At 48.9% G+C, this 14,339-nt stretch overlaps 1 protein-coding gene across 1 annotated transcript in view; it reads left to right on the top strand.

Moving 5' to 3' along the window:
* Positions 1 to 14,339, top strand: part of LGR6 (leucine rich repeat containing G protein-coupled receptor 6) — an 88,082-nt gene that overhangs the window by 69,649 nt on the left and 4,094 nt on the right. The window contains exons 11-15 of the mRNA XM_040616841.1: positions 2,475 to 2,540; positions 4,263 to 4,334; positions 5,936 to 6,007; positions 6,743 to 6,868; positions 8,948 to 9,108. Of these exons, the coding sequence (XP_040472775.1) occupies positions 2,475 to 2,540; positions 4,263 to 4,334; positions 5,936 to 6,007; positions 6,743 to 6,868; positions 8,948 to 9,108 (497 nt within the window). The remainder of the gene's footprint in view (positions 1 to 2,474; positions 2,541 to 4,262; positions 4,335 to 5,935; positions 6,008 to 6,742; positions 6,869 to 8,947; positions 9,109 to 14,339) is intronic.

Below are 14,339 nucleotides of genomic sequence, written 5' to 3'. Positions count from 1 at the left end.
CTACTTGGCAAGATGCTGAATGATGCTGAGTGGGGGAATGTGTTTTTTTTCTTTAGCTTGGTACATGATGAAATCAGCATCTCAGAAAGACAACTGCATCTTCTCAGGAATCACACACCTCATTCCTGAGATCCCCAATTTTGTCTGCAGTCGAAGACATCGTCAGGAAATGAGTCATGAGCCAGATTTATACAAGTTTGCAGCCTTAGGGCAAGCAGGAGGCTCGACTCTCATCAGTCTTTATACAAGCAAGCTGAAAATGAAAACAAGCTTGTTCCAGGAAAGCAACAGGAGTGAATTCTTCATCACAGAAATTGGAAACAAGAGAAAAACATAAAAATAAAAGAACACAAATTGTAACTTAGCAGATCACAGCATTTTGGCTCCAGCTGTCCCTGTAGGGAAGATCTCTCATCTTTAGACATCTGGACTAATTCAGTGGACATCTTGCCATGCAAGTGCAGCCTTTGGAATGGCCCAGGATGTAGGGTCCCAAGTGCTCTGTTTATGTTTGCAAGTTATCAGACTGTAAACCTTCACAGCAAAGCCTGTTCTTCGTGCTTCTCCCCTCCTTGTGGGAGAGTTTTATTGGGACACCCCACCTTGTCCCTTGTTCCTTGTTCCTCTTTCCCAGTTAATTTTGCTGACATCAATTGCTTTGCTTTCAGAGTTTGGAGAGAGAAAATGTGGGCCAATGTTTGTGCATGTTTACATCTTTCTTGCCTTTGAAGTGCGTTGGTCTTCCGTCCTGGAGAGCTGGTGGTTGTTCTTGCTGCTTCCCCCACTTTGCCAGCCCCTTGACAGTTCCTCAGGTTGACATTATGACTGTGACACATCTCAACACAGATGATACAGTTAATGCTGCATTTCTGGCCTCCTACTGTTCACACCGCGCTGCAGATTTTCTGCAGAGGTCTTGCACAGGTGCTGTAAGAGCCACCACAGGGCATGAGGCTCGTGGCTGTGCTGCAATGCTGGTCTGTGCATGGCCACTGAGCCCAGCACACCCAGGCAGGGCAGCCTTGCTGAGCTTGAGCTTGGCATCAACCTGACATAGCCCTGCTGCTTTTGTCCAGAGCTTCTGCTCAGGGCACAGATTTGTCTTTCCTCTCAAGCAGAAATAGATTAAACTTCCCTGAGTCCCTGAGAAGAGCTAAAGTCCCTTGATACCACCAGTACCTTCACCCTGGTGTGTTCACAACACAGCATCAGTGACTGAGGCTGCTCTGCTGGTAGATACTGAGCTGCATCTGGTTACCCTTACTCTGGAGGAACCAGAAATAAGTCTGGGGCTGTGTTCTCCCTCCATCACTGTCTGGATAAGCCACTGCCCTGTCAAGCCTACTGGATTGACACAGGGACCAGGGAAAAATGATTGATGCTATAGCTCTTTCTCCATACTGGCTGACAGCCTCCAGAGCCAAGCAGAAAACTTTTGCTTGCTTTTCCCTCCCTCTTCCATGCCACCATAGAGAACTGGCAGAGAAGGGGTTGGTAAAAAAAAAATAATTGAAATGTTTTAGCAGCAATTTATTAGCAGAAACATGGAAACTGAGTTTGTGAAGTCAGCAGAGAGGCCACATACAAAACTTTAACCTGGGGCAAATTTCCCTTGAACAACCACAAATCCAGCCTCTGCTGGTGGGAGCAAGAGCTGATTTTAAGCATTACTCCTTACCCAGCCCATTTCAGTTTTAATAAATCCACATTTAGCTGTGCCAGGATAGGGTTTCCTCTGACTACCAGGTCACTCTACTCTGGATGCTGATATGACACTGGACCATGAAGCAGCGGGAACAGGAGTTTGCTGGGAATTGCTTTCAAGCAAGATCACTTGAAAGAATGGGGACCAGAGGTTTTCAGTCTGTAATGTCCTGTACTGAATTCCTGCCAGTGCCAAAACCCCTTCCCTAACCCTGGGGAGAAGCCAGGAAAGGCTGAATGGAGAGCAGGCGACAGGCAGTTGGGTTTGCTGTGCCAGGAAGGAGGAAGGGCAGCGGGATGGCCGTTCTGCTGGCCAAAACCTCCCCAGGCTCTGCAAGAACATCAGCAAGATTTGTGAGCTACTTCATCCACAATGGCAGGACGGGACCTCTGGCTTTGCCCACAGAAAAGCAAGGCTGTGCACAGTAGAAGCTGGCACAGATGCATTTCACAGCTGACTTGGGGCTGGGGAAGAAAAGCCCATCCCAGCTGTAGAAGCAGCTCCATCAGTCCACAGCTTGTGCTGGAGAGAGCTGGGATGGGGCTGGATCAGTAGGTAAACCATCAAGCCTTGCACAAAGATGCTCAGAGCAAGTGTCAGGTGTGTGCACAGTGGCAATCCCCCTCACCTGGGGTTACCACTCTCCACAGCTGTGCAAAATGGGAGTCAGGTCACTCCCCTCTTCCAGCAGTATTTGCTTTCCAAGAGAGGGCTTGGGGGCACTTGCTTTTGATCTCCTAACATTACTGTGCTGGTCCTTCCCCTGCAGAGAACTGTCACACAACCAGATTGAAGATCTGCCCAGTTTCCACCGGTGTCAGCGGCTGGAGGAACTGTAAGTAAAGAGCAAGCCCTCACTTACACCACGCTCTAGGGCAAAAGGGCTGTTTCAGGGACAGAGGCAGCTCCCACACACAAAACTCAACCTTCATCAAGCACTGGGAAAGCTAAGCATTATAACTCACTATTTGGACTGCAAATGGACCAGAGCTCCACTCTTTACCCCTGTTCAAATGCAGAATAAAAACACATCCCCTGTGCATAGGAGCTTCATTCACTCAGGTCTTTTCAGAGGTCCCAGCCACAGCAAACAGAAGTAGGATGTGCCAGAACTGAATTTTATATCACTAACTCAAGTCACAGTATGAGTTAATCAAGAATTTATCTATACCATAAATACCTTCTCCCTCAAGGAGGGGTCTGCGTCATGGGCACAAAGCAGCTCTTATCCACACCACTCAGGGCTTGCCTTTCCACAGAGAAGACTGATGTTTTCTTCATGTTTAGCACTTGAATTGGGTCTTCTCTGGGCCCTGCGGGGCACCTCTGTTGCTCCAGAACAGTTATTCATGTTCAGTTCAACGTGTCTGGAGATCTGGCCCTACATTTCAAACCTACAGAAGTTCTTGGCCTTAGACTCCGTGATTTTTTTATAGAATCCTGCAACCTAGCAGAATAGATGTGTGGGAGCTGCATCACCACAAATTACACTGGAGAGGTTATCCCTGCGCTCTGCAGCACCCCAGACTGGATGGCCAGACCAGTTCATCCAGCCTTAGCAAAACCAGACACTAGGACACTGGGTGAAATCATGTGAAAATGAGAGTTGCATAGTCCTTGCTGCCTCTTCAGGAACTCTGAGGACACAGTTAGAGCTGCACATATTTTTATCTAAAGTACCCCTAGGAAAATGTTTGAAAAAATAGAAAAGATGTCAGAAAAGGACAAACTTTCAGAATTCCAAACCTGTAGTTTCACACATTGTGCCTGAATTTCTTCTTACAGTATTTTATAATACACGAAATTCAGATTTAACATTAATGTAAAAGCATAGTAAATCCCTCTTTCAGACTACTTAAGTCAAACAGACTGTGTCTTAAATCAACATTTTCTTACGAAACGAGTATTTGGTCCCTTAAGCCCCAAGTTAGCACCCTGTAAGCCCCACCCCCACCAGGCACCCACATTCCTGCTTGGAAATAGTTTGGAATTAAGTCTGGTGGTGTACGGTGGTACAATCTGGCATGAAACAACTTAGGTGTGCCAGTCACTCTGCTGTAACTGCCAGTGTGCAGATTTTTAGCTGCAACACACAGGTCGTCCCTTGCAGCTAAACATCCTTGAATTATTTTCCACTACCTTGTTCCAATACCCCCTCTTCCCAAGCTCCACCCTTCCTACTCAGTGAGACCCCCCCCAAATTCGTGCACAGTTTCCCACAGCAGTTTGCAGGCTTAGGGTGGAGCAGAGTGGGAAACCAGCATGGCTTTTGAGATAATGGTGCACCTTGAACCACTGCACATCAATGGCACTTTACCGTGCCATGATGGCATCAAAAGGAGAGGCTGTCTGAGCCCTGGAGCTGCCCATAGGAGAGACTGGCTTTGATCTGGTTTGTTGCTCATCCTGTTTACCCCTTGAAATAAGAGTAGGTCTCCCAAGCTCGAATGCCAACTTCCACTGTGACAGTTTGTGTCTGCTGCCACAGGACAAAGATCCCTACAAAGTATAAACGCTGCCTTCGGCTCTTTTCTCAAACCAGTTTCTGTTTTTTCAGTGGTCTCCAGAACAACAGGATCCATGAAATCAGAGCAGACACCTTTGTGCAGCTGATGGCCCTTCGATCCATGTAAGTACCGTCTGGCAGAAGGGAACAACAGAGCTTTTGGCTGGGGGAAGGGGAACCACAAGCACCCAGCCGGGCTGATGTGAAGTTTCCCAGTCCCGCTCCCTTTGCTTTGCTGGGAGATTTCGCTGTCTAGTCCCTCTTCCACTTCCCGTTACGAAGGAACAGGGCACAGACCTTCCCTCTGGCTTTCCTTCTGCCTGCAGACACCCCGCATAAATAGACTCATCACCTGCCAGCCTCGCTGCCCACACGTGCAGACACTCCACACCACGTGCTCTAACCACACGCTGTATGTTGCACAGCACACATTACGGACACCTGCCTCCTAAAAGCTCATGGAGACGTGGACTCATGGCAGGGATTTACCATGGCATACATGAGCTCGAGAACCCCTTCCCCTAAACATGCTAGTCCTGGGCCATGCGCTCCTGGAACACCCATGCAGAACATCCCATTTGATTTGGGACTGTCTCCCCACAACTCAAAAGTATATGTTAGACATATCAAGTGCACACAGGCCGGCACATATCATACACGCATAGTGACCTTGCAGTAGACAACCCACTTCAGTGCTTGGCACCTTTCAGAAGCCAATAAGGCTCCACAGGGCACAATTCTCCCCGTGACATGTGGGAAGAGCCCCCCAGGTGCTGGTAGTCTTTATTTACTGTTCAGTTAGGAAATGAACTAAATTGCATAAAAGGTTTTTCCCATGGTACAGCAATTTGAGTGTCATTTAACAGGCCGGCATGATCCCATGAGTGTCATATAAAGCATGTTTACAACTTCACAGGAACACTCACATATTACATGTGACACTACAGACAAGCATGCAAACGCTCACGTGCTGCTGCCACACTATAGTCACACAAATGTATGGCTGAGCATGCAAGCTCTAGCATTTGTCCTTGGATATGTTCTGAGTCCCTGTGGGAAGGATTCACCTCACCTACCTTCAGCCATCTGCAGCGTGAGAAACACATCTGGGCAGGTGCCTCCAGCCCCCTTCAGAGCTGGAGAAATAAAGATACTTGTAGGAGACTGCTCATGTAGTCAGCCTTAGGGGAAGCAATGCTTCCTGATACGGCGGTTCCTCTCCACTGATGGCAGGGGGAGTTGAGCCCTCCAGCTCAGATGGAAGCAGAGCTTATTGAGGAGCCTTGGTGAATCCAAACCAACTGTACATCACAGGAGACGCTCTAAGATGACCTTGGTTCACCTTCCAACAGCCCCTGACCCACAACTGTGATGGCATCAGGAATTCTCTGGCACTAAGGCATAACCTGTCTACTGCTCTGAGGTTTAGCATGTTAGCATAAAATCCCCAAATTTACAGAAATTTACGCCAAAAAGCAACCTTTCCTATTGGTCTCAGTGGAGGAGCTCCTCCAAGGCAAACTCTTGTGCCCTCTGATAGAAATCACCCATATATAGACCCAAACATATTTGCCTCCAAGGAGCTGCAATGAGGCAGAACTTGCTGCCGACCAAGGGACTACAGATCCCACATCTGCTTGCATCGAACCCCTTGAGCAGGCTGGTGCCAGCAGCTTCACTGCCCTGCTCTGCACCCCTCTTACTGGTATGTCCTTGCCTTGCAGAGACCTGAGCTGGAATCACATCCAGTTTATTCACCCTGAAGCCTTTGTGACCCTACACTCGCTCACCAAGCTGTAAGTCACAATTACATTTCTTTCACAGTGGGCCATCGACAGCAGGTATCTGAGGACCTCAGACTGACTCCCCAAGCTACCAGGACACCTGGATTTTAGATATCAGAAGGCTGCAGTGCTGAGGTGCATGTCTCAGCACTGAACGTGGGCAGACCAAATCCCAAGGTTTCCTACCAATGTTAAAGGGATGATAAAAGCCCAGAAGGGCCATCTTCAAAATGCTCTCACCCTGAACACTTAAACCTCCACTTTCTGATGCTTTCATACCTGCCTTAGATGCCTTTATGAGCGATCAGCCTGATAGACCATTTCAGCAAGACTCATTGCAGACCATACTTGCTGGCTCTGGAGAGGTCCCCAGTCCTCAGCCCCCTCACTGCCCTCACTCGTGGGTACTTTATGGGCTGGGGGCTACAGTCATACCTGACCTACTATGGGGGAAGCGGTGGGGGAAGAGATTGCGTGGGGTAGATATGTGCACAGGGAGGTAGATACCACCCAGAGCTTTCAGCATGGGCATTAACCCCTGCCCCTCAGTTTCCCCAGGGATTGCAGTATCAATCTGTTTATCTCCAGAGGATCCGGGTCCCCATGCAGCATCCAGCCCCAGTTCAGCATCATATTTGAGGGAGCAATCAAGGCAGGCAGCATGGCTCTCCAAGCCTCTGCTTGGCTGAGATACCACTAGCAGCAAAACCCTAACCATAGTTTCCCTCTCTGCTTTCCCTTCATCAGGGACTTGACTGATAACCAGCTGGTCGTGCTGCCTCTGGATGGTTTGGGTGGACTGACCCATCTGAAGCTCCAGGGCAACCCGGCTCTTTCTGAGCCCTTCAGCAAGGAGAGCTTCCCCAAAATAAGGTACCAGTGGTGTTAACCCTCTCACTCCTGGCACTCAGTACAGCCTGTACTTGCTTATAGCAATCAGCCTCCTGCGTTCCTTGTGTCTCTTGCTTTCCTCCATTCTTTCAGGCCAATAGATTGAGGAAGCTTCATCTGCTGCTAACGTGCCTCATCTTTTAAAGCCTTCCACAGGAGAGCAGTGATGTACTCCCAGGCCTGCCACCCCCACCCGAAACACACACACACACAAGTAGAAAGCATGGAGCAGGCCCAGCTCAGGGCTCCCTCCTCTCAATGGAAAACATTCCCAGAAGCCAATCCTAGCTAATGACATCCAGCTTTCCTTCAGTAAACTCTGTTTGTGTGGCCGTGTCTTGTCTGCTATGGATTAATGAGGGGCCTGAAGGAGTCAAACTGAGCAAGATGAGCCACGCTGCAAAGTCTGGCTCTCCTGAACCTCCCTTAGTGGTGGGTCTCCAGCCTGGCATCTGCCCTCAGGCTGAGGGGTCCATGGTCCTGATGACTCAAATTCCTGTGAGATGAAGGCATCTTTTCCTCTGGTCTCCCAGGTAGCTCCCCGGGAGCCAAGGATGCATGAGCTGCTGCTCCCACTCATCCAGTATGGATTCCCAAGGCTGGGCCTTCTCAAATTTAGACACCCAGTGCTGAGGTCACAGGCCACTGCGCCAACACTGGGCTTAATAGCTCAGGTTGGATGAAAAGTGTGGAGCTCTCACTTCGGTCTGCCTCAGCAGTGATGGCTGCAGGGCTTTCCCTTCTGACTTTTTTGACTCCTCATAGCTGGGATCTGCTGCGTGACTGGTTTCCAAATGACAGGGGATCCCAGAAGCTTCTGGAGGGCTTTCAATGCCCAAGATGGCAACCTCTTGTGCAGAGCAGGTCAGGTTCTGCAGTTCCAGAGGCATTCCTCCTCTAAACTAATTCCACTGACATCTGTGGAGCCAGTCTGGATTTGTACCAGACAGACTGAATCTGCAGGAGTGGTTCATTGAACCACACCAGGCGACGGACCCATTAAAATTTCCTAAATTTTGGGGTACTGCCATTAAGTAGTATTGGGGGCATATGTCTGGAGGAATCATCTGAGAATAGTTCTTAGCCATCCTGGGAGGATCTGTACCTCCCTGCCACCTTTCAATAATAGGATTTAATTTGGAGCTTATAACAGGAAGCAAGCTTGTATACAGTTTCCATAGCCTCCCGGGGCTCAGCCAGAAATGTTTGGGAACTTAAAACAAAAGCATATTTTTAGAATATAGAGTTTCAACATATTTACTGATCTTGTCAGAAGACCTTAATTGTCTGGAAAACCTAACGTTCCCTTGCCTTCATCAGCAGTCTTCCTGACTTCCAGCAAAGAAGCAGGAGTTTGCTGTCTTTGATGAAAATGCAGCTGCTGACTGATCGCCTGGTATTTCATCCAGATGACGTTCAGCTGCTGTTTAATTAACCTTGTAATACATGCTATAATTAACAGCTAACAATTCTACTGTCAAGTAGAAATCAGACATACTAAAATAACTTGCTACACTTGAGAGACCCAAGATTTCCCTGCCTGAGCTGGCAGGGGTGAGCCATGCTCATGAAACTGGAGTTTGGAGGTGCCTCTCTGACCTTCAGCAACAAGCAAGGAGGACCTTGCACTTGCTCAAGCTCTCAAGAAGCTTCTCACCTTGAATAAAGGATTCCTTGGGGTAAAAGAAATGAAGAGTCCACATGCACATGGCATATTGCCAGAGGGCATGGGAAAGAAAGACTAATTCAATCTAGGGAGAATGGCAGAAAGGATTTAGGAATTATCCAGGAACTTTAGTGCACTTTCCAAACCTGGTGTTTGACAACATCCTATTGACAGTGTCTTAAGTGTCAAAAGTGGGGCGGTGCAGAGACACAGTGGGGTGACTTGGGTCTGCACTCTGTCCTACAAAGAGTCATTCACCAACGTCCTGCTCCAATGTAACCATCACCTGATAGGCTGGCTTTTGTCATATGTGGAAATCAAGCAAAAACTGCAAAGCAATGGAGAGTCAGGCTATGGAGGTGACGCACCTGAAAGTTCTGCTTTCCCCTTTGCAGAGTCCTTGAGGTACCTTACGCCTACCAGTGCTGTGCCTATGGAAGCTGCAGCAGCTTCTTTAAGATGTCCAACCAATGGGAGGCAGAAGACATGAGCCCTGAGGAGGAGGATCCCCACAAGAGGACTATGGAATTGTTTCCAGGTCATGCTGATAATCACTGTAAGTAAACTGGGAGGAGTGATCAATCCATGGGTAGAGCCATGCTGCAAGCCAGGATGCGATCCTGCATTTGCAGGAGTGGTCCCACTGCCAGCCATGGAGTTACACCTGCCTCTGGGAAGGCAGACTGATCCTCCTTCAACTCTGGTGGCCAGTTGCTGTGAATGGGCTTCAATTAGTGTCACTGCATTGGAGAAAGAGCTGATCTGGCACACCCAAACCTTCACGGTCTAACAGAAAGACCCGGCAGTCCTCAACAGCATGGACACATTCGCTAGCTTGGCCTTGCTGACTATAGAAGGAGGCTGCCTCCACGGGAAGGTGGCTGAGGTTACATGGGACAGCTTCTGGGCTGGGGCCATTAGGCAGCACAGAGCCTTTGGCAGGACATCAGGCTTTGCTGCTACAACACACAGAGGATGAACCCTAGGATTAATCTGAATAAGAAAATGAACTCAAGGAACTGGAATGCGCAGATGGCTGGAGTTAGAGAGACCTGTGTCTGTGCTACTCATGTGCACATACCCTGATGCTACAGCAAAGGTCAGGGTTAGGTATGAACAAAAGTACACGTTTGGGGAATAGGATGAGCTCAGCACAGGGGCTAGCCGAGGCAGGGCAGAAATGGCTCCACAGGTAAAGATAAGCAATGGTTTCTCTTCAAGAGTCAGTTTATTCTGTGCTCCAAAATGCAGTTCTGTTTACAAATGAAATCTGTTCCATGAAGGCAGCAGAGAAGTGTGCAAAGCCCATCTCCTGCACCCACAGACTCACAGCACAACAGCAGCTCCAGGCAGAAAGCTGGTGTGATCCTTTTGCAAGGGAATCTCAGAATAAAGAAAACAATGAGCCCTTTGCTTCCCCTGTAACTGTTAGAGAGTGGGAATAGCATTTCAGGACACAGCCTGGATGCTGCATTTGTTTATATGTTTGTGTAAATACAGAGGCCACATGCACCTCTGAGGTCTGAAACATGCTGTAGGCAAAACCACATCACGCTGTGCGCCTGCAGATGGGGAGAGGGCTGAGCTGACTCACCTGCTCCAGGGAGCTCTGTGCATCCAGCCATAACCAGGGGCTCTGCAGATTCTCCTCCTGCATCCTAAGCAGGCAGGACCAGATCTGGAGACAGATACTGTCCCAGAGCAGTTGGAGACCCTGTTACAGCAGTGATGGGAGGCAGGATGATCCAGACACTTTATGACACAGCCAGCAAGTGAGTCACAAGCCCTGCATTCCTGCTCCTGCCATCTGCCCTGCCCTGAGCCTTCACAGACTCTGAATAAGCTTTGGCAATGTACACAGTCCAGCCAGAGGCTAGCAAGTGTGATTCCTACCAGCATGATGTGGCTCCTGGAAGCATGGTAGACTTGGTGGTTACGCTGGGCAGACAGTACAGAGGAGCCATATGTTACGGTCATTGCCGCAGGAGTTTCTTCTCAGCTGGGTCAGTTTTTCCGTCATTAATGCAGCCTGTACTTTAACAGTCCTTGTGCATACAGTTTTGGTGTTTGCCTAGCAAATCGCAGCATCTGCGAAAAGACCTGGTTTGCAGCCGGGACCCATGGTACTGCTTACAGACCTGCTCCTGCTGGGCACCAAAGCATTTGATGTCTCGGAGAATACCTTCTTCTGCCCCTGTCAGCAGGCCAATACCTACCACAGGCTCCCAGGCCTCCAAGTGAGTCTCAGCCTCATGGATTATATGTGCGTTCGTGAGATATTAGGACCAGAGGGGAATGCTGACTGATTCTAAGATGTGCCACGTAAGACTATTAGCAGCTCATAAAGGCTCACATTTTCAGATGTTAAAGCACTGGGTTTGTCTTGAAATATCAAACCACAGAGGTGCAAATGTGAAATGCACAAGAATATCCTTCCTTACTATGTGCCGCTTTTGCAGATGACTCTCCTTACCATCCAGCAATGCATGGTCTACCCTTGATGTTGTGATACTGCTATTTCACTTAATTGTTGCCTTATTTCTGTTCCCAGTGCTTCCTTCCTGATGGCCACCAGTGGTATTTAGCTGTGTTATATGAATCTTGTAACACTTCCTCATTAAAGAGGAAAAACACTCACAAACATTCCTTCCATGCAAGAGATAAAGTGGTCTCATTAAGAGAAAATAACCTGGGGCTCTGTCCCTGCAGTGGCGGGCCCAGTCAGGGTGCTTGGATGCTGTGGGAGAACTTGTGAGAGGGATGGGGCACACTTCCAGGTAGCCAGGTCCTCTCAGCCCTGCGTAGCGCTCCCAGCAAGGGACTGAGGAGCCCTTTACAAACAAGTCCACAGAACCTCACAGCTGGGTGGTGAAAGGTGACCTGTCTCAGGCAGCCATGCAGGGGGAGGAACAGGTCCCAGTGGCATAGGCCTGCTCCAGCAGCCAGGCAATGCTGCCTCCCACAGCACGTCCCATTCCGGCATCTACCCATCCCTTAGCTGAGCCCAGCACCCAAGGGACTGCCTAACTCCAGCCACGGAGCGCACATGGTGCCAAGGACCCCAGAGCCAGCTCAGCTCTTTACCCCCCTCGCAGGGCTCTGGATGTCCAGGAATCCCCCAGACACCACCCAAGTGCGTCCAGTCGCATCCAAGTAACGGCCACCTGAGGCCCAAAGGAATATGTTTAGTGATGTCTCACTACTCTGTCACCTTGTCACAACAGATATTTAAGGTCCCATTTCCAAAATTTTTGGTGCTTGGGTCATGTCTCTTTGGATTATAATCGGCAGCATTTAGCAAACAGCCCCTGCCCCAAGCCTGTCCGGTGTGGCCGGGCAGCAGCCCAGAGGTGGCATGGGGGCTTGTCACACAGGACATTCACCCAACGCCTCCCGGCAGCTTGCTCCTGACACCCTCCTCAGACTGGCTGCAGACAAGAGAAGTACAAGCACTACCATTGCCACGGGGCACTTCCATCACAGTCCCAGCACCTCACTTCAGAACACTGCTTTGAGGATACAAGGGGATGTATTTGCTTACAAGCACGTTTGCCATAATGGCACAAAGCTATAGAAAGTGAGAAGGCACTTGGATGGTTATTCTTGACAACAGGACACTGCTTTACCCAGTCCAGCACCTCCATTAGCTTGTAAAGCTGATAATTGACTTCTGCAATCATTCAGCAAACCCTGGAGGGTCCTTAGCGCTACACTTTTCCTGCCTCTGTCATTCAAGAAGGCTGCTCGAGTCCCCCAGAAAGCACCTTCCCAGGCCCCTTGCAGCCACCCATGCCCTAGCTCTGAGGGAGAGAGCCATTATCCGCAAACCCCACATGGGGACCGCCCTGCCTAAGGCAGAAATACAGAAGGGAAGAAGCATTCAGCCCACTGTTTTTTGTTCTACCCCTTCTCCAGCAATTCTCCTCCTCTTCCTCCTACTTTAGTGTTGGTACAACCAGCTGCGAACCATTTTCCACGGAAAGGGCCCTACTAGTAAAGTGGTTTTTTTCCATAAGGCCTCAGAAAGTGGAGGCACCTTAGCAAAATTCAAATAAATAAGGGCTACTTCAAAAACAATGCAGTCTGCCTTGCTAGAACACAACAGCCATTTTCTTTTCTCTACAGTTCCCAGGCTGGGAGAAATACTGATTTCCAGCAGAAAGAGGTACATTTTCTGCTTTGAATCCCACTGTGCTGGCCAAGAATTGCTTTGCAATTCACAGCTAGCTCAGTAGTCTAGGCAAAACAAAAGATGACATGTAAATGTTCAACCTATGCTTAAAACCAGCCTTTGTGCATTCTGGCCCTTTGAGAAGAAGAGGGATGGGAGCAGATTACACTTTAACATTACCATGGAATGCGTGGCAGGAAAGCACAAAAAGTTCAAATCTCTGCATTGATTGGAGTATCGTGACTGCACATCACAGCCTCCGCACTGTGGATGGAAAAGACACTGGAGATTTATAAGACTATAAAATACAAGGAGGAAATATTTTTCCATCCCACTGTGAGTGTTTTCTTGCCAGACTCCAAAGCAGCAGTAATATTTCAACTCTTACACAGACAAGATTTTAAAAATGGCATTTTTTTCCAAAGCTCATTGAAGCCGAGAAAGCCACAATGCTTGTCAGGAGGCACTAAAGATAGCACATTATTTGTCATGATTCTTTAATCAAATAATCCCAGTCGTATTTTCAAACACAGGCAAAGAGCAGACCTCATGAGAGGCACCATTTCTAAGCAGATTAGGCAACTAAATCCCACTTAGGTTATCCATACCCATACCTTCAGCACAGAAACTCACCTTCCTGGCCAGCGTCTGAGCTGCCAGGTGCACACCTGGGCACCAGCATCAGTCCGTATCATCCAAGGAAGAGTTTATCCCACAGCCGCAGATCCAGCTCCCAGGCTACTGGGCTGCAGCAAGCAAAAACCCACATCCTTTCCCCTTCCTCCCGCCTGCAGAAAACCCTCCAAAGATCTCCACTGGGAGGAGAAGGCTATGCTAGTGCCATGGGTGGGGATGGTACAGTGGGACAGCAGCTGTCTTCATTGTGTTCCAGTGCTGTGAATTAGCAGTAAGTAGTTTGAAAAGACGAACAAAGCAGAAAAGCATGTCTTGGATTAGATTAAGAGGATGCCATTCTCCTTGGTGATGGCCTACACCTACGGGCCATCGAAAACACAGCTGAGTTCTCAGCCCCATTCTCTTCCCGCAGCTTCTCCTTCAGCCAGGGAGTCTCTGCCTGACCCTCAGAGAGCCAAAGTTTGGCTCCAGGTGCAGCTGCCAGCGTGATGGAGATGCTGGCCCAGCAGGGTGGGCTCTGAGGGCAGTGCAAGTCTGGTTGCATAAACCCAACAGATCTGAAGTCTGCAGGCATGGGCAAGCAGGCTGCCCTTGAGCAAATCCAGGACTGGGAACCTCCAGGATTAAAAACAGGGCACCACAGTCCCAAGAAATCATAAGATATAAAATAAAGCAATAAATGTTGAGTTCTCTTGTCTTTTTGCTTCTGAGCCATTTGGGGGGGGGGGGGGGGGGGGGGGTTGGTGATGAAGAATTTGTGCTGCAAGTAGAGGCTAACGTCTCCCTTTGAACAAAGCTCCAAAGTCCTTGTTGATGAAATAACATTGGACAAGGCCTGCCCAGAAAGCTTCCATTTAGAAGATGCATTTGAAGGCTTTGTTTTCTGTAACCACATAGGCTGGAGTATTTATTCTTAATAAAGCATGCTGGGAGGAGGGATCTGCAGTCACACAACTCTTGGATCTTGGGTTCTTACACTT

The sequence above is a fragment of the Falco naumanni genome, chromosome 17, assembly GCF_017639655.2.
Source record: "Falco naumanni isolate bFalNau1 chromosome 17, bFalNau1.pat, whole genome shotgun sequence".
Taxonomy (NCBI): Eukaryota; Metazoa; Chordata; class Aves; order Falconiformes; family Falconidae; genus Falco; species Falco naumanni.
Note: the sequence above shows the minus strand (reverse complement) of the source record. Positions and strands in the feature narration are given on the sequence as shown.